General features: G+C 34.7%; 1 protein-coding gene across 1 annotated transcript in view; it reads left to right on the forward strand.

Annotated features, from left to right (window-relative positions):
• USH2A (usherin) overlaps positions 1-23317 on the forward strand; it is a 691295-nt gene that overhangs the window by 497244 nt on the left and 170734 nt on the right. Inside the window, exons 47-49 of the mRNA XM_072814508.1 lie at positions 3458-3653; positions 7350-7518; positions 20776-20997. Of these exons, the coding sequence (XP_072670609.1) occupies positions 3458-3653; positions 7350-7518; positions 20776-20997 (587 nt within the window). The remainder of the gene's footprint in view (positions 1-3457; positions 3654-7349; positions 7519-20775; positions 20998-23317) is intronic.

Below are 23317 nucleotides of genomic sequence, written 5' to 3' on the forward strand. Positions count from 1 at the left end.
TAATTAACAAAAAATGACCAAGTTGAATTGGAAAGAAAAAAAGGTTTGTGTAAACATGATCAGGAAATCCAGATCCACAATCTAGACTGATATCATAAGGTATATGAAGTTTTTTTTTTTTTCCCCCTTTGGCTCAAACAAGAACATTTTGTCAAAATGGTAATAAAATACTGGAATAAAATATTAAAGAGTGCCATGGGAACCCTAATTCTTCATAAAAATTCTATCTGTCGGGATGCCTCAGTGGCTCAGTCGTTGAGCGTCTGCCTTCAACTCAGGGTGTGATCCTGGGGTCCCAGGATCAAGTCCCACATCAGGCTCCCTGCAGGGTGCCTGCTTCTCCCTCTGCCTGTGTCTCTGCCTCTGTGTGTGTGTGTCTATCGTGAGTAAATAAATAAAATCCTTAAAAAAATTCTATCTGTCCTGTAACATGTTAATATTCACCTGTATAGAGGTAGGTGATAAAGAAATGATTTTCCCATACTGCTTTCTATCCTCATGTTATTTTGTACTTCCTGAACTAAGAATTAAAAGCGACGATTTATTGTGGTGGTGGCCACAGTAGTATTTAAATCTACCAACAATGTGACATAATTTGAAAAAATAACTCCAACTAACATGTTTGAACAATCAATGAATCCATGTATCAAAATATGTGTAGATATAGTGGTTTTCATCACAAACTATTAAGGTAGCTTAAATTTTATTCCCTAGTGTTCTGGAAGTTAAACTCCAATCATGACTTTATGAACAAATCTACCAAAAAAATCCATACAAGGACTCACAGTTGGTTTATTTTTCTGCCTAAGCAAACAACCTTTATTAATCTATACCAAAAAGCTTCAGGTTGTTTCCCCAATATTTAACATTCATTCCTATGGGTATAAGAATGTTTTTTTCTCTGTTATTCTTAAACATCAAAGGTATGAAACCATTAATCCAGTTAATAATGGTGCATATTTCTCAGAGATGTCTTTCATTTCAAATCAGCAACCAAAAGGTTTTTCAGGGTCATTCTCTTTGGTTCTAATGAGAAATATATAGGTGTTAAACCCGAATCTTCTTTGATCATTTACCTTCATGTACCTGACTCAGATCCTCAAAAGCAAAACTGTTCATGTTATCACTAAAAATATAAGCAGTCTCACTTCACGGTTATTCTCTGCTAGAAGAAGTTACAATGGCATGGTAGTCTATATGGTGTTTTCTAGACTTTACTAATTCACTGGCTTTTGTGGAAAAGTCAGACCCTTGAATGTCACTTAATGTAGTCTTTCCTGTAGTTGATTATGCAGTGAATACAAAAGAGGTATCTGGAAAATGTGGAATTAATTTTGAGAGTTGGATAAAGACCTTAGAATAATAATGGTGACTATACAAGTCACCTATGAAACTGTTCTCTTGTAGGTGACATTAATTTCCTATCTACAGAGTCTTATTAGTGAATGTGTTATGTTTGTACCCCCAAGAAAATGAAATAATAATTTTCTTTTCTTTTTTTTTTTTAGCAGTCTATTAAAATGTCAAGGTTTATCTTGACTGCTGCTTTTTAATGTAAATGTTTGGGCTTAATTGAATTCCTAATATATGATGTCACTTGGAATTCTGATAGGGTCCAGTAATTTTGCCTGTAAAGATATATTTCTTCTTAAAATGAAAGCATAACAAAAATACCATCTAACACAATGGCAGAAAAGTGGTCACATGAGTTATTGTGAGATTTAAAGAGCTTTGAAGTGGAGGGACTAAGCTTATGTGTGCTTGCTCTCTTCTCAAGTATCTACTAGAATGTTTTCTATGTAAAAGTGGCCTGTAACTATTTGTAACTGATTAATTGTTATAGTTAGAAATTCTAGAATTATAAAAATAGAATTAATCTTGAATGCCAGAGTTCCACCCCTATTTTTGAAAACAATGAGACTAAAAATAATTATTTTTTTTACATTCACCTAGTGTTTTGCAAATAGTAGGCTTTCCTTACCATGCTCAATTGCAAGAATATGTCATATCCAAATCTCTGGGGCTTTATTAAGAACTTTAACTATTCTGCTTACAGAGCTTATTTAAAAAATGCTAAAGATAGTACGGGTGTGTTATCTAGGCTGGATCATTCTGTCAAGTAGTCCTAAGTGCAGAATTAAAGTTTTGTAGCCTTAACCTGAGAGTGAATCATTTTATTCAGGGTTGATTCCTAGTGGACAGCTTGATGTTATGATTTCATTTATTTCAACAAATGAAATATTAATAGATCATTGAAAGTACAATAAAGTTTTGGTCAGACATTATGCCCTTATAGTATACCAACCTCCCCTGCAAAAAGTAAACTCGTATTTATGATGAAATTGTTGCTCATTTTTAAGAATCAAGCATCTCCTAGAATATGATGTAAAGATGTAAGCAATGTGAATGTACAGAATGATGTAAAGATATTTGTTATGGGAATCTGCAATTCCTATTATTTCTTACCACAAAACATGTCTGACCGTGATATTTAAAGAATTATTAGAGAAACAAATCTGTTTATGTCAGTCAAAAATTAAAATATGTCAAAGTAAAGTGTATGTAGAGGGATTTTATCAAGTTTATTACTTGATATAATTTATAAATAAATACATTCATTGATTATTTTTACCAGTTGATAAGTTTACCCATTGATAACAAGATTTTACCAATCTTGGCATTTATTTTGGCGACAAGTAACAAAACATCAACAACAGAGGCTTGAGTAAATAATTCTAGAGGTTGCAAATTGTTGCTGGCAGTGGTTCAGCCATAGCAAATAACATGGTGGCCTCTCTTTGATTATTGTGATCTTTCTCAAGTGGCTGCAAGATGATTGCTGAGGTTGCAGACATCATGTTTAGCAGAAAGAGAATAGGGGGCAGGTGATGCCTGTGCCACAAAGGCTGAAATTGCCTAGGAACCTTCAGAGGCTCCCACTGTGGTTTTCTAGCTGCGTATCTATGAGCAGCTATGTGACAATATCACTAGTGTGAGCTGGGAATGGAAGGCAAAGAAGGTGATTTTAAGTAGAGATGAGGTCTACCACACGTTCTAATTTCCACCTTATTTTCCACCTTATCATGTTGCTTGTGTCTTACTTTTCCTTACAACTCAAAATTTTCTGTTCATTTTCCTGCCTAGCCAAAACAATGGTACTTTTCTCCTTGTCTCTGAAATTCAAAGTGGACTCTTTAAAGTAGACTCTTGTCATGTGTTATCCTCCCAAAAACTTACCTAGTTTTCATTGATTCTCTAAACACATTGTATGGTAGTAGCATATATGAGCATACATATATTAGTATATATATCCTTTTGCTTCAGCTTCTTAATAAGAAGTTGTTGACAGAATGGACTTTCTGACCAATCTGGGAGCTGAACTCAAAGTACATCAGGCTGATGGCGGCGATGCTAAATGTTGTCTACTCAGAGGTATTGATTATTCTATCCATTGCAGATCCCTTCAAGTTGATTGGATGTCTCCAGGGAAGCCAAATGGCATCATTCTTGGATATGATCTCTTACGTAAAAAGCATTCATGCCCTAAAATCCAGAAGTTAAGGAAGGACCACAGTGGTGTGCTCTGCAAGGCAGTAAAGTGTCAAAAACCTAAAAGTGTCTGTGGACACAGGTGCTATTCTCCTGAAGCTAAGGTATATCTTTTCAAATGAGTCAGTGAAATATGTTTTTCTCACTAAACACTCCAGGTGAAATCACTTGCTTCTTAAACCACGGTTTGTCACGATCAATTTTTCCACTAGTCTATCAGGAAGACCCTGCGGAAAAGAAAGAATGCTTTATAAAAACCCTCTCATCCTCATGAGCATCTTAGCCTTCTCATTTTTCATCATCTTCACAGGAAATATTAGTTTATTGAAATGGTAAGGAACTCCTGAATTTGTATTTGATTGAATGACTTGAATTTTCCTTACAACAATCCATTCAGATACAAGTGGCTGTTTGTTTACATCACACCGATGAGTAACTGTGAACAGGACCTTCCATGGTTTGTCAGAAATATTTTAAAATTATGGCCATTTGCAGATTAATGTTCATATTAGTTGCAGTTTAGGAATCAGATCAATAACACAGCCAGACAGAGGAGTTTGTAAATGGCTTTTATTGACAAATGATGCAGAAAATCCTTACTTTGAAGGTAGGATTTCATATAATGAAATAATGTTCCTATTTGTCAACAACAACATCACACATTTAATGACTAAAGCTGTTACTAAATTCAAAAGATTCACTGCAAAAAGACACAGTAATTAAGAAAGTGAGTTGTCGAAGCAATATGGATCAAAATACAAATTATTACAGCTGACACTGGCCAAGCAGTGACTATCAGCTAAGAAATGTTATAAAACGAGCAGTTACTAACTATACTTTTTTTTTTGACACATAGGCTCCAGAATTGTCATTGCCTAAGATTTACATTATTTTAGACCATTAAATATGCACTATCTGATGAACATACTATCATAAAATAAAATTAAGTTTTGGATTTTTGAAGGGAAAAATGCTGGAATAAATTTGCCCATTAAAAATGTTCTCTAGGAGAAAGAAAGAAATCTTGATGCCTTAAGCAGAGGCTTATTTTTATTTTAAGAATTAAGGACACGATATTGACAGTTAAAGAAAATAAAGGAAGTCAATACACAGGTATTGACAGTTAAAGAAAATAAAGGAAGTCAATTAAAATCTCAAGAGTGGGGATTCCTGGGTGGCTCAGGGGTTTAGTGCCACCTTCAGCCCAGGGTGTGATCCTGGAGACCTGGGATTGAGTCCCACATTGGGTTCCCTGCACGGAGCATGCTTTTCTCTCTGCCTCTCTCTGTGTCTCTCTTGAATAAATAAATACAATCTTAAAAAAAAAAATCTCAAGAGAAACCAATTGCTTGTAAATTTGCTTAGAGTTAACTATGAATATATATTTCTTGGGTTAGAGGTTGGAGAGGAAACTAAGAATTTTTTGGCTAATTCACTATAAATATCAGAAGAATTCAAAATACATATACAAAATTTACCAATATATTCAAACCCCAAGGAACATCAGACCTGTAGAGCTTGTTAAAACCCAGGTTGCAGGTCCCACCCCCAGAAACTGATTTGGTAAATCTTGGGTGGGTCGTGAAAATGTTCATTTCTTACATTTTCCTGGGTGATACCTCTGCCTCTGTTCCAGGAACCCTATTTTGAGAACCACTATACTTCAGGCTTGCTTTGGGAAACTAGAGAATAAACAAAAGGCTGTTCAAATTTTAGGTACATGTTTATCAACTCAAGTTATTGAAATGTCCATGTATGTTTTCTGAGACAGCTAACTTGAAGACTGAATTAGAAGAATAAGAAATACTCTGATTATGTGGAGACCTCCCAAGAGAAATAATAGCTTGAAAATGTCACTTTGGGGACCCACCAATGATCTAAACCAAAGGGCACCAAAAAAAAAAAAAAAAAATCGCAAGTTTCATGTGGCTGAAGGAGCCTGAGAATGACAATGGAAGGATTGGAGTAAAACAGTACTAATGGGCTACCACTAAACAAAATTTCACAAGAAAATAATAAGGACTCCTGTGTGGCTCAAGGGTTGAGCATCTGCCTTTTGGCTCAGGCGTGATCCCATGGTCCCGGGATTGAGTCCCTCATCGGGCTCCTGCAGAGAGCCTGCTTCTCCCTCTGCCTAGGTCTCTGCCTCTCTCTGTGTGTCTCTCATAAATAAATAAATAAAATCTTAAAAAAATAAAAAGGACTAGAGAAGCTTGCTGAAAGAAAAGGCTAGATGTGCTTAAGTGTCTAGAAACACATCTTATATGAATTGGACTTTAACAAAGGCTTTAAGACCACACAACAGTGGGCAAGATTTTAGGTCACTGTCATAAAACAAGAGGAAGGTATGCGTTGTTTTACCCTGAAAGCAAAAATGACCAGCGTCCTTAAATCCCAAATGAATGCAATAATTTTTTTGCTTAAATGCGGGGCCTAATTTCAAAATTTACTTTTCGCACAGAGTATGGCATCAAAGAGAAGGATCACCCAGTTTATCTTTGGCATTAGGTTAATTTTGAATCTTCACTGCTAATAACTAAAGACAGAAAAGGGACTCCATTACAGTTGGTTTAGCATGGCCACCTGAGAAACCGCAGGGGTGTATTTTGAATTTAAGAGCCCTATTTCTTTGTTCTTTGATGATTTTTGAAAAATGAGTGAAGTAATACACTCATGGTGCTTTTGAAGACTTAATCCATGTTCTACCACTATATATTGAGCTCGATTCACATGTTTATTGCAAGCTAGAAATAGCAATTGTGCAAAATGGAAAAAGAAAAATACCTCTTGAACAGTGGTTGATTTTGCCTGCCACAGGAAGCCTCTATCTAATTAACATGACCTATGCCAAGTGTAGGTTCTGAAGCTACATTTCAGCAACTAGTTAGCGTTTGATTTGTTATATATACAGAGCGTCAGTCTCTCAGACCTCAAGTGAGCATGCAAATAATTATTTGATTGTTCAAGCACATAATTTCTTTTATAGCTCCTGGAAAAAAAAAAAACCACATTGTTAAAAGAGCTTTTCAAAATTAATTTCCATATAAATTTCTTTTTTTTACATGATGGCTTATGGCATATACATATATATGTATCATATATATATATATATATATATATATATATATATATATGTAAAAGACTGTTGGAATTGCCTTGTCTGAAGATTGGGTTCATAAATAAGTAATCATATAAATTATAAGGAAAATGCTATTTATTAAAAAAAGAGCAATGAGAGATAGGTTTCCATAAATGCGTTTTCAAATTAAATAGTCGTTACAATAAAAACATATATAAAGGCAATTGTTCATTTACAATTCTAAATCTTGGGATGCCTGGGTGGCTCAGTGGTTAAGCACCTGCCTTTAGCTCAGGGTGTGATCCTGGAGTCCCAGGATCGAGTCCCACATCGGACTCCCTGTATGGAGCCTGCTTTGCCCTCTGCCTGTGTCTCTGCCTCTCTCTCTCTGTCTCTCTCTGTCTCTCATAAATAAATAAATAAAATCTTAAAAATAATTGTAAATCTTCTTTACATTGGGAGCACTGACATTCAAAAGAGAGTTCATATTTATAGACTGCGGTAACAGAGCACAGAGCATGACTGAAGTCTAAAAGAGGTACATTATATCAAATAGCATATATAGAATTTAAATGATGCTGGGAAGATGCGTTTTTCAAACTTTTGAATTTTCTCAATAACAGGTCAAGGCTTATTAGAATATAATTGTATCATATGAGATATGACGATATAATGCTTTTAATTAAACTGGTATGTCTTTAACCTCAACTCCCAACTTCAGGTTTGTTGTAATGGAGTTCTCTACGACCTCCAGCCTGGACACCACTGCTGTGAAGAGAAGTATATCCCATTCATTTTGAATTCCACTGTGGTTTGTTGTGGTGGCCGAATACGAGAGGCTCAACCAAATCATCGCTGCTGCTCTGGGTATTACGCTAGAATGCTACCAGGTGAGGATCATTTCCAGGTGTGCTCCACGTTGGGAGCAAGAATTGTTGTCCTCTTCAAAGTCTTCTAGCTGGACTAAAATCAAGTTGACATGAGACAGATTAACAGAAGAAAATCAAATTTGATACTGTGCGTGCAAGGAATCCACACGGACATGGAATTTCCAAAGACAGCCAGGCAAAATGAGATACGTGTGTCATTCTGAACTACGGGGAAGGGGTAGGGATCTGGGACACCGGAGGAAAGGAATGGACTTCACAGAGCGACAGGAAGGAAAACAGATGTTTGGTAATTAGATGTTTGCCCTGCCATACAGATGGGTCACTCAGATGAAATTTATCTCTGCTAATAACCATTATTCTGGGAAAGACCCCCAATTTAGATTCTTCTATGTAGTTAAGGGAGACCGCACAGTCTTGATTGCCTTTAGCTCAAGATAATTTTCATGCTAGAGTGTCCCGTCTTATAGAGCTGCCCTTGGCCCCTTACATCAGTAATCTGGGAGTCTGAAAAGGCCAAAACATGACATATGCCCGTCAACCATTTCCAGCCTCTCCTCAACAAAAATTTAATGATTAACACATAGACAATGGCCTGCTTTAAATATAATTTCTTCTTTCAACTGTGTTGAAATCTAAGCAAGACTACATACAAAAAGAAAGGGAATACGAGGGACTGATGGTACCTACCACATAAGGAAATATTTCAAGACCTGGTAACTCTCTTTATTTTGTGACTTATTTCATTCCCATGGCTACATATTTTCACCATAAATTCTGTGAATTTCTGAGTGTTCCACTCTATGAAGCCATTCTTCATTTCCTCCATTTCTATTCTGGACTATGCATGCATTGTCTCTGGATGGATTATAAACACAAATTCCATTTATCTGAGACTAGTCCCCTGTCAGGGTAGGTAAGGCAGAAAGAGGGTTGCCGTAAAGAATAGCAAACAGGGATTTTCCCTTTTTACCCTTTTTCCCCCCTTCTGTCAGATGACTGAATGAGTACTGGCCAAATTTCAACTACCCAAAACAATGTCCAGGTAATAACAGTTGGTATTTATAAAACACAAAGTCTCTGGCAGGATCTGTATTTAAAGCTTTTGCATAAGATGCTTTATATAGTTTTAACAGCTTTAGGAGATTGATATTTTATCTAAAGTTTACAAATATGGACTCCTGAGTGGCTGGTTGAGCATCTGTCTTTGGCTCAGGTTGTGATCCTGGGGTCCTGGATGGAGTCCCACATCAGGGTCCTGTCAGGGAACCTGATTCTTCCTCTGCCTGTGTCTCTGCCTTTCTCTCTGTGTGTGTCTCTCATGAATAAATAAATAAAATCTTAAATATATATATATAATAAAATAAAGTTTATGTATATAATATATAATAAAATAAAGTTTACAAGAAGGAAACAGATTTAGAAAGGATCAGTAGCATTGCCAGATTCACATAGGTGGAAATAGAAGAAATGCAAGGCAAATCTTAACATATCTTTCCAAAAGCCATACTTTACTCTGCTTACTCTTTTTTTTTTTTAAATCTGTTATTTATTTTTTCCAAGTTTTTATTTAAATTCCAGTTAGTTAACTGGATGTTAGTTTCAAGTGAACTTTGTGATTCATCACTTAAATATAATACCCAGTGCTCATCACAAGTGCCCTTCTTAATACCCATCACCCATTTAACCCATGCTCCCACCTCCCCTCCAATAACCCTCAGATGTTCTCTATAGCTAAGAGTCTGTGTACCCCCATGTTTATAGCAGTAGTATCAACAGTATCCAAATTATGGAAAGAGCCCAAATGTCCACTGACTGATGAATAAATAAATTATATATATCTCCCACACCTTCATATATATATATACACAGTCATCAGAAAGAAACCTTGCCATTTGCAAAAATGCAGATAAAATCTGAGCGTATTATGCTAAGCAAAATAAGTCAGTCAGAGAGAGACAAATACTATATGATTTTACTCATGTGTTGGAACCTAAGAAACAAAACAATGAGGGGGAAAAAAAAGAAAAGGCAAAATACTCTTATATAACCAAAATATGTTAATATGTGTTAACATAGTTTTGAAATTCCAGACTTCTAAACATCTCCATTACCACCACTGACAGTTACTAATCTATCCTGGAAAAGCCATTGACAATACAGATTTTTTTCCTACCACCCAAGTTTAATGCCTATGTCTTCAGAAGCACAGAAATAGGTATGGGACAAAGAGAAGAAAGCTAAGTGTTCAGATGCCCAAGGACAGCTGAATGCTTTGAGATACCTAGTTTAACAGGAAATTTATGCCAAACATCTAGTTCATTAGGTTATTGCTCAGTGTACTTTGTGTTTGGCATAAATATATTGATCCAATGTATGTGAAATGAGAAATTGTCTTACCCAGCATCTCTTCTGCAAAATGCTGGAGCAAAAAGGAAAGGTGAAATAATTAAATACTACGTAAGTTTATTCAAGACAGAGAATCTCTACTCTTCGTAATTTTTCCTCAATGTTAATAGACAAATCTGTCTTTGCAGAAATACTGCTATTTCTTATTCTGCAAAAATACTTTCATAATTGAATAACTCTTAATCAATGAGATTTTCCCAATAAGAAAACACAATGGTGTTGGAAATAAGGATTTTATAGGAAAAGGTTAACTTCTTTACACTGGAAATCATCGTTTTAGCAACTAATCAAACTCTGCCAAATGCTTTATTTTCTCAAAATAGTTTACACTTTGGGAGTCTTCTACTACACTTCCTATCTTGCCTCCCCTGCAAAAAGTTGCCCTGAAAATAATACATAAACAGATGAGATGGGCATGTTCTCTCATTCTCTTCTTTCCCATTGTTCAGACAATGGACCATACCAGATTTTTCTCTAATTCCAGCATAGGACTAAATAATACTGTTTTTATTTCCAAGTTACATTAAAATTTTTGATGTTAAGATTTGCAATTAACTGTTTAAACTCTGAGAAAATATCCTCTGTCCCTTAACATTAATGAAAAATAATTGGTTGCATCTATCATGGCTATTAACTCTTGGATATGTCTGTGACTTTTCTCAACCCTAACACAAAGTTTCAGATTCCAAACTAAGAAAACAATCATTTAAAAAATAAAATACAATTCTAAGGTGCCTGAGTGGCACAGTTGAGCTGAGCCACTGACTCTTGGTTTCAGGCCTCAGGTCATAACCTCAGGGTGGATCAGGATCAGGCTCTGGAATGGGATGGGCTCAGCTCTTAACATGGAGTCTGCTTAAGATTCTCTCCCTCTTCCTTGGCCCCCTCCCTGACCTCAAGCTCTCTTCCTCTCTCTTTCTTAAAAAAAAAAAAAAAAAAAAAAAAAAAAAAATTAACTCTTTTTCCCTAAAAATAAAATAAGCTATGGAAGGCCAAAAGTCATATATCGACCTTGCACAAAACTTTATTTCATTTTTAATTTTATTTATTTATTTGAGAGAAAGATCACAGATAGAAAGGGAGAGAAAAAAGCAGACTTGTCACTGAGCAGGGAGCCTGATGCAGGGCTCCATCCCAGGACCCTGAGATCATGACCTGAGGGGAAGGCAGACACTTAACTGACTGAGCCACCCAGACACCCTCTACAAAACTTTTTAAGAAGTAATTTTTAAACAAGAATTTCTAAAACCTTCATGATCTGCCTATGACACATACTCAAACCTCAAGCATTTTTTTAATAATTTCCAAACTGTTGAGTGTGGCCCATATTCGGATTCTTTTTAAGTAGTTCATTTTTCACGGTATTAGAATGCCTACCATAGTGTCAAGGGAAAAAAATGCAATCTCATGGGATAATCAAAGAGAGTGTTTTGCTGCAATCATTAATCTCAATGTACCTAAATGAAGAGATTATATTATGACCTCTATCCTTAGCCAATAGTCTCTGTTAACTGCTTTAACACTGTTTACATCAAGAAAGCAGGCATAGTGACCCCAAACCATCTTGTATCTAAATGCAATTAAAATTCAATCAGTACGCTGTCAGTGCAGGGCTAAGATGGGTATAGGCATTTTGATATTTATAGATAAGTCTGAAATATTGGTTAATAATATTTACTTCATTTTTTTCTCACAACTTTCCTTTATAGCACCCTCGAACAAATAGTGGCAGAGGAAAGAATGCTTATTCCACTCCCCTTTTTTTATAAATATGCTAATGACCTCAAGCTAAATGTTAATGTGGGTCATTCTTTGATAAGAATAACAATTAACTGTTAAGACTGCATGGTAGCTTTTAGAGAGAAAACATTTTCAAGCCTGTCGTGAAATAGATTCATTTTGAGAGGTTAATGAAAAGGTGACTGATCCTTGTATCTTATGTCTAATAGACCTTTTTTGAGGGGGAAAAAAAATCAGTTTTGCTCCTCATTGATATAATCCACATCTCTTTTTATAAAGCCTTTTCTTCTTTCAGTAACTGAATAAGAAACTAAACCAATTAATATTTGTTATCCTCAAAACTGGTTTAAAAAAAAAAGTGTTGGTTTTTCCCCAAATATATATATAGATGTAGACTCTGTTTCTTCTCAGACCACTGTTGTCCTAAATGATATTTAATTAACTGGTGCTGCCCCTGTACCAGGAGGCACATTAAAGGAAGTTTGCCAAGAAGAGACAATGCTCTCTGGCTGTGGAGTTTAAAAAATATGACAGTCCTCTAAAGTAAATATTAATTCCCTATTTTGCAGATAAAGGCTTAGATGGCTTAAGAAAACTGCACAAGCTATACAGGTGGAAACGTTATTTTTTTTTTTTTTTTTAAGGAGGAATTTTAAGATAGATCTGTCTGATTGCAAAGTCCTTCCTCTCAGTCACAAGTATTATATACTGCCACCTGTATTTCAGAGAGGTAGTGATACTTCAAAACACATGATTTTAATTTTTAATTAATACAAGTTCTTATAATATATCGGATCATTATTATTACATTATCACTTTTACTATTATCATTATTTCATATTTAAGTAAAGAGAAATGCAACAGTTTTTAACTATAGAATATCTAAATATATTCTCTTGTGCAGCCCTGGTGGCCCAGTGGTTTGGCACTGCCTTCAGCCCAGGGTGGGGTCCTGGAGACCCGGGTTCGAGTCCTATGTCGGGCCCCTGCGTGGAGCCTACTTCTCCCTCTGCCTGTGTCTCTGCCTCTCTCTCTCTCTCTGTGTCTCTCATGAATAAATAAATAAAATATTTATAAATATATTCTCTTGACTAAATCATGCATCTTGCCATTTTATTTTCTATATTTATAATGGGAAACCATGACCCAAAATTATCAACTATAATCAATAACATTTTATCTTTAATAGTTTTTTCTAATTTTTTTCTTTTTAGTTATAAAATTTAGAAGCCTTCTAAATTAATGGGACAGAAATAACTTTTAGAAACAATTTGCATAATTCATTTAAAATTTTGTCTACTTTTGATAGTATATGATGAAATTAAACAGTGATGCTGTGAAAAAAAAAAAAAATATGGCAACCACATATGAAACCAAGTTTAAAAATCCTTTTACCCAGAGGAATGTAACAAACAAGTACAGTGATTTTACTGTTGACAGTAAGTTCATTTCTCTTTCATCGACCTCTAATAGAATCATCACAAAAAATTTAGAATTTTCTTCAGCTTCTACATACCATGTTACAGGATCTTTTCAAAGACCAGCAACTCAGCCACTGTCCTCTGCATTCTAGGAATTTATACCTTGAGAGAAAACTGATTAAGCCTTGGCCCACTCCTCATTATTTTTCCTAGAGAAATGAAATTGTGTTTACATAAAAATCTGCACACAAATGTTTATAGCAGTTCTACTCATAATTGCCAAAAACCAAAAATAGCTCACATGTCCCCCAAATGCCAAAAATCAGAAATAGCTCAAATGAACAAACTGTAATATATCCACACAAAGGAATATTACCCAGCAATCAAAAGAAGCAAACTATTAATAAATACTATAAAGATACTATGCTGAGTGAAAGAAGCCAGTCTCAAAAAGTTACGTACTATGAGATTCCATTTATATGACACATGGGAAAAGATAAGCTGTAGTGATAGAGAACGGAATCGGTGGTTGCCAAGGGTGATAGATGGGAGGAGAGTGTTACTGTGAAAGAATAGTATGGAATTTTGGGGGTGATGAAATTCATTTGTAGCCTAATTGTGTTTTTGTGTTAAAATTCACAGACTTATGCATCCCCCAAAAGGTCAATTTTAAACGGTTGATTTTTTTTTTAAGCCGTATGCTTTAGAGTTCTGTTTCTATTCTGCAAATAGGAAAAGTAAGACATAGGAATAAAACTAAGTCACCCAGTTCGTCAAGATTGAAATTTGCAGATTAAAAATTAAATTGAGCTCTTAGAGATACTGTCTTATGTAATATTGTGATGACTTCATACATGTAAACTTCATATGTTTTTCTGGTATGTTGGTGGAACAGAAAGAAAGAAAATTCATCTCCACGAAAATTACTTTGAAAATTCCTATTAAAAAAAAAAAAAAAAGGCAAGCAGAAATGTCCCAGTTAGAGACTAAGCTCCTGATTTCAGTTAATGACGTATATGATCATATTCTAATAAAAGAACAAAATTCTGTATAAGATTTTGCTGGTTTGATGCTGAGTAGCTACTGGATAAGAATGATGGGCTTTGGAGTCAAACCGACTGGCTTCATAGCTCATTACTTTCACTTATTAGTTGTTTAACCTTCATTAAGTTACTTAAACTAAATATTATTAGTAGGAGACTAATGTCTCTGATTTCCACTGAGCTCCCGAATTAGAACCCCCAAAGTTTTCATGTGCAAATAGAAGGAAAGGTTTATAGTAATTGGGGAGCATAAGAGTAAATGGCGTTAAGAGGCATCCTGTAGATGACAGGGTATAGTCTCTTACGAATTATTCTAAAGCAAAGACTCAAGTGTGTCCACTTTCATCAGATTCTATTAAAGGGCAACTGGTTCATAAAAGCTAGGAATCAAATGTCTAATGAACATTGAGATCCTATGAGCTCAGGGATCGTCATTGATCCTTGTAGATTCTAAGAGACCAAGCAATCCTTTATCTAAGCTGACTTTTAGCAATTGACTGGGGAAGTCACAAATAGCTCCCAACCTTTAAAGAGAAAGAGATTTTCCATTTTGCGTGACATCACAGTCTAAAGTCTAGACCTAGGAAATGTGCTTTATTCTGAAAAAAGGGATGCTTGGCAACTGTCCTTTTGTGCTACCACTGTCAACAAATACAGAGAATCAATTTGTCAAGCTTTCTCAGGAACATAACAGAAGATCATCCACACATGTGTAAGAGTGGAGTTTTAAAGAGGAAATCAAGCATCTTTAGTGTATTAGTTTCCTAGGATTCCTGTAACAAATTACCAGAAATTTTGTGGCTTGAAATAACACAATTTTATTATCTGACATTTCTCAAAGTCAGAAGTTCCAAATGGGTCTCACTGGGCAAAAATCATGGTGGCAGCCAGGCTGCCTTCCCTTCTGTAGGAGAGACTCCTTCTTACTCGTGCCACCTTCCAGAGGCTTCCCACATTCCTTGCTTAGGGGCCTCCTTCCAGCCTTGCAATGGCCAGCCAAACCTTGCTCACATACCGTTATCAAACCTAATTCCATCTACTATTTTGATCCCCTTTTGCCATGTAACATAACATATTCACAGATTAGTACATGAACATCTTTGGGAGGTCATATTTTACTTACCAAGCTAAGGCCTTGGTTAAATAATTGTAAGAATTAAGGTGGCATTTCTGTAAACTCGGGGCATAACTATCCCAAGTGAATAAAAAAAAGTGGGAGTCTGAGTGCAAGTGTATGAAAAACTGCTGAGCATAGATCAATTACTCTAAATTAAACAGCTGTCTCAGGGATTGGAGAGAGGATGGTATTAGGTTGGGAACTACAGCAAGTGAGGAAGCACAGTCTTGTTAATGGCCCTTAAATCTTGAACAAAGTGCTATACAAGTCATTTATTTTTTTGGGTGGGATGAATAGGATATTATAAGGGTTACTGGAGGGAATAGCAAGTCTTTTCTGGAGGCGTGTGGATACAGTGGATCTGATTCTCTTCAATAACCACCTTTGTGTGTGTGTGTGTGTGTGTGGATTTTTACCCAGTTTCAAGGAGGACATAGCCATATTTATAAAGACCTTTACGACTTTAGCTTCCTCTATGAATCCCACATCTAAACTTTCCTTGCTCCAGTGGGTCCTGAAGACAAGATTCAAGGTCTGAAACATAGATCATGAAGGCATCAGGTATTAGAAATTAGTCTGTACCACCATCATATTAGAGGCTGTGGATTCTTCTGGGGATCCCAGAAAGAGGCTTTGGGTCCACATTTAGTACTAGCATCTCATTAACAGAGTGGATCTCCTCCCATCAAATGTTCCAGAGTTGAATTACTAAGTTAGCAGAAAAGTGTGTTGATTAAAGAGAAACAAAACCAAAGGCAGAGTCTGAAATGTCTTTGAAATTTCTACCTCTGAGACAGTTTGGTTCTTCCTAGGAAGGAAGGATAGAAACAGTGGAATTTGTGGTAGATAATGTAGTCCCAATATCAGTTAAATATGAAAACTTCTATTTCTACAACTGCATGAAAAGTTCTCTTTTTTGTGTTAAAGGCAGTTATGGATTGACCAGAGCAGCTACTTTCACAGAGAGGGGTTCTTTTGTCGATGCTTGTCCTTTTCCTTTTTTGATTCTTTCTAGCTAAAGCAGAGCAAATGTTCTTCAATGTCCCTTTTCCTTACGATAATGACTGTCGTCTTTGTGTAGACTAGACATAGATATGTCCCTGTTCTTGGCTTTATTTAATACTTAATCTGAAAAGCTATTAATTTGATCTATTTTTCTTTTTTTTTCTGAGCCAAAGTATCTTCCAAGTGCCCAGCAAGCTTTTGTAATTTAGAGAGAAGGTTATAGTCTATTATCCTATCTTCTGATTTCTGAGAAATTATGAAATCTTGACTTCTATTGAGACCAGAGTTTCCTAGTGGTAGCTAAGTGGTCTCTGAAACTAAACATAGAATTAGGTTTCCTCTGTTTATGGAACTGGACTTTTTTTTTATTCTGGACTATTTTTTTATTGTGTATATATAACAAAATTTATAACTTTATTTTTAGGTACATAGTTAGTAGCACTGAATACATTCGCATGGTTGTGCAATCATCACCACCATTTCCAGAACATTTTTATCTTTCCAAGGTGAAACTCTGTACCCATTAAACATTAACCCCCTATTGTCCCTTACTCCTAGCCCCAGACAACTACCATTCTACTTTCTGTCTCTGTGAATTTGACTACTCTAGGCACCTCATATAAGTAGAAGCAGGTAATATTTATCATTTTGTGATTGGTTTCTTCCACTTTATACATTTTCAGGGTTCATTTATGTTATAACATGTGTCAGAATTCCATTCCTCTTTTAGACTGAGTAACGTTCCGTAGTACGTATATACCACATTTTGTTTGTCCGTTCATCTGCTGATGACTATTGGGTCGTTTCCACCTTATGACTATTGCGAATAATACTGCTATGAATATTGGTGTACAAATAACTGTTCAAGTCCTGCCTTGCGTTTTTTAGCTTTATACTCAGATGTGAAATTCCTGGATCATATGGAAATTCTATGTGTCGTTTATTTAAAGAACTGCCATAGTATTTTTCTCAAGAGCTATGCTATATTATATTCCCAACAGTGATGTGCAAGCTTATTATGTTCAAGGGTTCCAATTTCTCTAACTCCTTGTTTACATATTATTTTCTGTTTGTTCGTTTATAATAGCCATTCTTCTGGATATGAAGTGGTATCTCATAGTGATTTTGATATGCATTTTCTAAATAATTAGCAATATTCAACATCTTTTGTTATGATTAGTGGCCACCTATATATCTTCTTTGGACAAATGTCTATGTGAGTCTGTTAGCCATTTTTTTAGTGGGTCGTTTGTGGTTTTGTTGTTGAGTTATAAGAGTTCTTTAGAAATTTTGGATATTAGTCCCTTATCAGGTATATAATTTACAAGTATTTTCTCCCACTTGCCTTTTTATATAGTTGACAGTATCTTTCAATGTGTAACACTTTTAAATTTTGATGAGGTGCAATACACCTATTTTTCCTTTGATGCCTTGTACTTTTGATGTCATAACCAATAAATTATTGCCAAATCTGATGTCATAAATATTTCCCCCTACATTTCTCCTAAGAATTTTATAGTTTTAGTGTTTATATTTAAGCCTTTGGTCCATGTTGAGCTAATTATTGTATATGGTATAAGGTAAGGGTTCAACTTCATGCTTTGCATGTGAATATTTACTTTTCCCAGCACGCTTTGTTGAAAAGACGGTCTTTCATCATTGAATGGTCTTCACACCCTTGTTGAAAATCATTCGGTCATTTTTGTAAAGTTTCATTTCTGGACTCTCTATTCTATTCCATTAGTCTATCTATCTGTCTCTGTATCAGGACAATAATGTTTCGATTATTAATTGTATCTTTGTAGAGAGTTTTGAAATCAGGAAGTGTGAGACCTGCAACCTCATTCTTTTCAAAGATTGATTTGACTATTTGAGGTCCCTTGAGATTCCATTCCAATTTGAGGATGTATTTTCTATCTATGCAAAAAGTATCATTGGGATTTTGATAGAGATTGCATTGAATCTGTAGATCACTTTGGGTAGTATTGACATCTTAGCAATATCATCGTCTGATCCACGAACATGGGATGTCCAGTTTATTTGTGTTTTCTTTAATTTCTCTCATCAACATTTTGTACTTTTCAATATTTAAGTCTTCCATCTTCTTGGTTAAGCTTATTATTAAGTATTTTTAAACTATTTTAAATGGAATTGCTTTTTAAAAAAAAATTCCTCTTCAGATTTTTCTTTCCTAGTGTATAAAAACATAACTAATTTTTACACGTTGGTTTTGTATTCTAGAACTTTGCTGATTCTTTTACTAGTTTTAAGTTTTTTTTTTTTTTAATAGAATGTTTAGGATTTTCTACTTATAAGGTTGTATTGCCTGTGAACAGAGGTAATTTTACTTCTCCCTATTCAGTTGGGATGTTCTTCATTTCTTTTCTTGTCTAATTGTTCTGGCTATAAATGCCAATATTATGTTGGAGACAAGTGGCAAAAGCTGACAGACTTGTCTTCCTGATCTTAGGAAAAAGACCTTCACTGTTGCTTATAATGTTAGCTATGGGTTTTCATACATGCCCTTTATTGTGTTGCAGTAGTTTCCTTCTGTTCCTAGTTTATTAAATGTTTTTATAATAGAATGGTGGGGAATTTTGTCAAATGTTTTCTCTAGACCATTTGAGATAATCATGTGTTTTTCTTTCTTCATTCTGTTAATATGGTGTATCACACTGACTTTCATATGTTGAATCATCTTTGCATGTTTTCCAGGAATAAATTCTATTTGGTTATGTTGTATATTCATTTAAATGTTCTCTTGAATTCGGTTTGCTAACATTTTATTGTGGATTCTTACATCAATGTAGTTTTGTTTTTTCTGAAGTGTCTTGTCTGGTTTTGGTATCAGGGCAAAGCTGACCCGGTCTAGTAATAATGTGTAATAAAATAATAATAAATTTTATTAGGAAGTATTTATTCCTCTTCAGTTTTTTAGAAGAGTTTGAGAAGGATTCCTATCAATTCTTTAAATGTTTGGTCAAATTCACCATAGTTTTTCTTTGTTGAAAGGTTTCTAAGAAGTGTTTCAATCTTGTTAATAGTTATGTCTATTCAAAATTTATATTTCTTCATGATTCAGTCTTTAGATTGTGTGTTTCTAGTAATTTATACATTTCATCTACTAGAATGGATTTTGACCAATGAATATGGACAAGAATGAGTTCAAGGATACCTGCTGAGTGTTCTTGTCCAATTTTTATATTCTTTACACATATGCCCAAAGTTAAATATTGCCCCATATTTTTAATGTCATTTTGATAAGCAATTCATCTTGCTTTTGCTAACCAAGTTTTGGCTTATCTCAACCTCACACATAGACAAACTAATTGATGGAGATCAGGAAGTCCAGGACTATAGATTCCTAAGGCAATCCTAAATTTGTTAGTGAATTTGAGCCTTCCTTTTCTTAAGAAGGTTTGGCAAGTCATTAACTAGATTATGGAAATCTTATCTGGACCATGGTTTAGAGCTATAAGACCTCCCAGGCTGGTCAATATACTCATAGACCTTATAAGATACTATGAAGGAGTATTGTCCAGGGAGAAAGACATATTTTAAAAGGGGAAGTGGAAGAGAAGAGGGTCTGTTGAAGATGCAATAAAAAGAGAAGTAAAGCAAGAAAGGAGACTCAAGGTCAAGTGTTCAGAAGGAGGTCAACTGAGAATTGAATCATGAGCTAGAGAGAAGTACACTTTGAATTTTAGATCCACCAAGTTGTTAGTAGTCCTTCCCAAGGTATCCTTAAAAGAAGAAATTTATTTATTTATTGTCTTTTAGAGTTGTCCTGATTTTAGAGTGTCTTCATATGCACCCCCCCCCCAAATGCTGCCTATTGATATTTATAAAATTTAAACTCTTGGATCCCAAGGTACCAAGCAAAAGACAATCTCATTCTTGTTTCAAGTGTTCCAGAATATCATGTAAAGGTGGAGCACGGGTGCAACTGCATTAGTGAAATTCAGTGTCTCTCATAGCCCAGCAAAATACTAATGTGCTGACTTGAATATAGTATTTTTACCTCCTCATTTAATTGACCTTCACATTGAAAGTATTTTTTTAAAAAGGAAATATTTTGTTTTTTAAATGAATTTAACTTGGTTAAAAAAATTATAATCCAGGCAATGCAAGTTTTATGTTAATTTCTGAATCCACCCCACTTTCAAAGGAAAAAAAATTACACTACATGGATAGAAAAGTATTTGTAGGCAAACTTTTTTGTAATGTCACTTAATCATGTTACTGGACCTAATGTGCTCATTTCTTAGGGGTGAGAGAGGAAATAGGCAACATAGCATTGCCTCTAAGTTACCATGCATGTATGTGAGTAGACACGTGTTTATACATCTTTAATGCAAAAATTTTAAAGTTGTATTGAAATTTTGCAACTCCAAAATGACAGCATTCTTTCTAGTAATTCTGTCAACCAGTTGGCATCTGCAAGATGATTGTGATAAAATTTCATTGTGAGTCAAAGCATATTTTTTTAACTCATGCAATGATTGTTATTGTCCTAAATTGACAGGTGAAGTATGTTGTCCAGATGAACAGCACAATCGGGTTTCCACTGGCATCGGTGACTCCTGCTGTGGCAGATTGCCTTACTCCACCTCAGGAAACCAGATTTGCTGTGCTGGGAGGCTTCATGATGGCTATGGCCAGCAGTGCTGTGGTGGACAGATTGTGAGCAAAGATTTAGAATGCTGTGGTGGAGAAGAAGAGGGCATGCCATACAGTCGCCTTCCAGGTAAGGAGCCCTTGTCTACCTTTCAGTAGGTAGAGAATCTGAGAAACAGGGAGGTTGAGAAACTTGCCCTAGATATAAAGCAAATAAGGAATTAAAGCTCGTGTTAATTATATCTAATGCAAAATTTAGGTACATGTTGTATCACAAATAAAAATGTAATTTCACATTTTTTATGCTCATGTGAGGCATTTCATTAAAACAGACCAAAACTCTTTCCTCCTGGAAAAAGTGTCATATCCACAATAAGCAAAAGAAGAACAAAAACACATATGAATGCATTGGTTCTGGATCAATATTAGAATTAGAATATTTCCTAGCGAATTTCCTAGCAAATGCTAACAGTACACAAAACTATTATTGATGACATTATGTCAATTCTTTTAAGCTAGTGAATTAACACTAATTTTAATAGCAATCATTATCATTGGTGGAATACTCACTACCAACTAGGTACTATGCCCAATGTTTTATATATTATTACCTCAATTAATCTTTATAACTATCTTACTAAATAGGTTCTATTATTGTCTGCATCTTAAAAATGAGGAAACTGAGGCACAGAGATTGGACAGTTGTCCAAGAATACATAGTAGTCAGATGCAGATTTTTAGGTGCCTGAAATTTATACAATTGGGGGGAAAACCTCTTTAAGGAAAGAAAATAAAATGATTAAGATAAGACAAAATATAAAAATATTTGTTTAGAAAGGAAAAATAAATTATAAAAATTATAAAGAGAAGAAAAGAAATCTAGCAAATCCCACTAACATAAAAATAGTATGTTTGGATTATATAACTTATATAACTTATATAACTTCTGACATCCCTCTTATCTCCCGCTGACATGTTTAACTTATATGCTTGATCACCTACCTCTTCATGAGACAATGGCTTTTATACTATTTATCTGTAGAGGGATAATTCGTTCTTTCCTGTCATGTGATTAATAAAAACATTTCCTAATTGTTTTAAGTTTATATAAGTGGCTTTAAGCTTCCAAATTTATTTTTGTAATATTAGGTAAATGTTTAGGACTATTGTCAAATTTGGAGAAATATCTACCAAGGATCTTTCTAAGATTTAAGGGGGTCTTAAGTTTTCTTGTCTTAAAGTGATTTGCAGTGACTGGTCTTAAATATTTGTTGAACTGACAACATCATTAACAAGTTTTTATGGATATCCTTATTATATGATTGAATTTGAGTTGTATGCTATCATGACGTCACTATTTTATCTACACACCAGCAAAAGTATAATTTTTTCCAATATATTTATGAGTTACCGCTTCATAATTTGTAATAATTTATGCTTCAATCCTAGACCCATCATTTTCTTTTAATAGTTTACTACCTTTGTTATAATCTAAAATTTATTCTGTTATAATTCTCTTCTTGATGCCAGAATATTTCAGTTGATTCTACTTTTCAGTTTTACAGCTTTTGTTTCATATTCTATTAATTTTTCTATCTGATCTTTCTCTTTCTTTAAAGCTTCCCTTTACGTGCATCCAAATTAGGAGTCTATAATTTCTCACATTCCTTTTCTTTCCAAATTGCAGTTAAAATGGAATATTCAAGCCTTAATGACTTTTTTATAGACATGACAGAAGTCACATGAACGTAGCTACTGAACCCAAACTAAATATTTTCTCAACTCAACTTCCCCTTGGTTAGATTTCAGAAATGTACATGGTCACTCTCCTATTTGATCAATACAAGGACACATAAGACAGAAAGCAAATTAGTGGGGCAAGAGACAGGCCATAACAAACTGTAGTTAAATACCATACATTTGTGAATTTTATAAAAACACGTAACAGTGCCTACCTTGGAAGGGGCTCGTATAAGCAAAGGGCCCTGAAACCCAGGCTTCATTAGCTTCCAAGTAAATCTGCTTGTGCAACTAGCAAGTGTTGGAACACCAGCCCTTCTCTGAGCATGATTTCAGGACATCAGTGTATCTTGATGCAGATGAACTATGAATTCCCTACTGTTTTTCTATAATTTCTTCTTTTTAAAAAAACCATCAAAGTGTTACCCATAACATCAGTAGTAGTTATTTAAATTATTGTAGCGTTATTGTTAAATGCCATATTTTGTACACATTCTCTATGTAAATGTAAAGTTCTGATGAAAATTACTAAAAAAGCACTTCAAGAACAAAACTAATCAATCAAAATTTTTTTTAAGTATCAACCATGAGGGTACCTGAATTTTGTGCCTTAATGAGAATAATAGACTCTCAATATTTTCATAGACCTTAAATAAGTAAGAACTGCTTAATTATATTATTCACAATTAAATTTGAGGAATTCCAGTATG

Source organism: Canis lupus, chromosome 38 (genome assembly GCF_048164855.1).
Source record: "Canis lupus baileyi chromosome 38, mCanLup2.hap1, whole genome shotgun sequence".
In the NCBI taxonomy this organism is placed as follows: domain Eukaryota; kingdom Metazoa; phylum Chordata; class Mammalia; order Carnivora; family Canidae; genus Canis; species Canis lupus.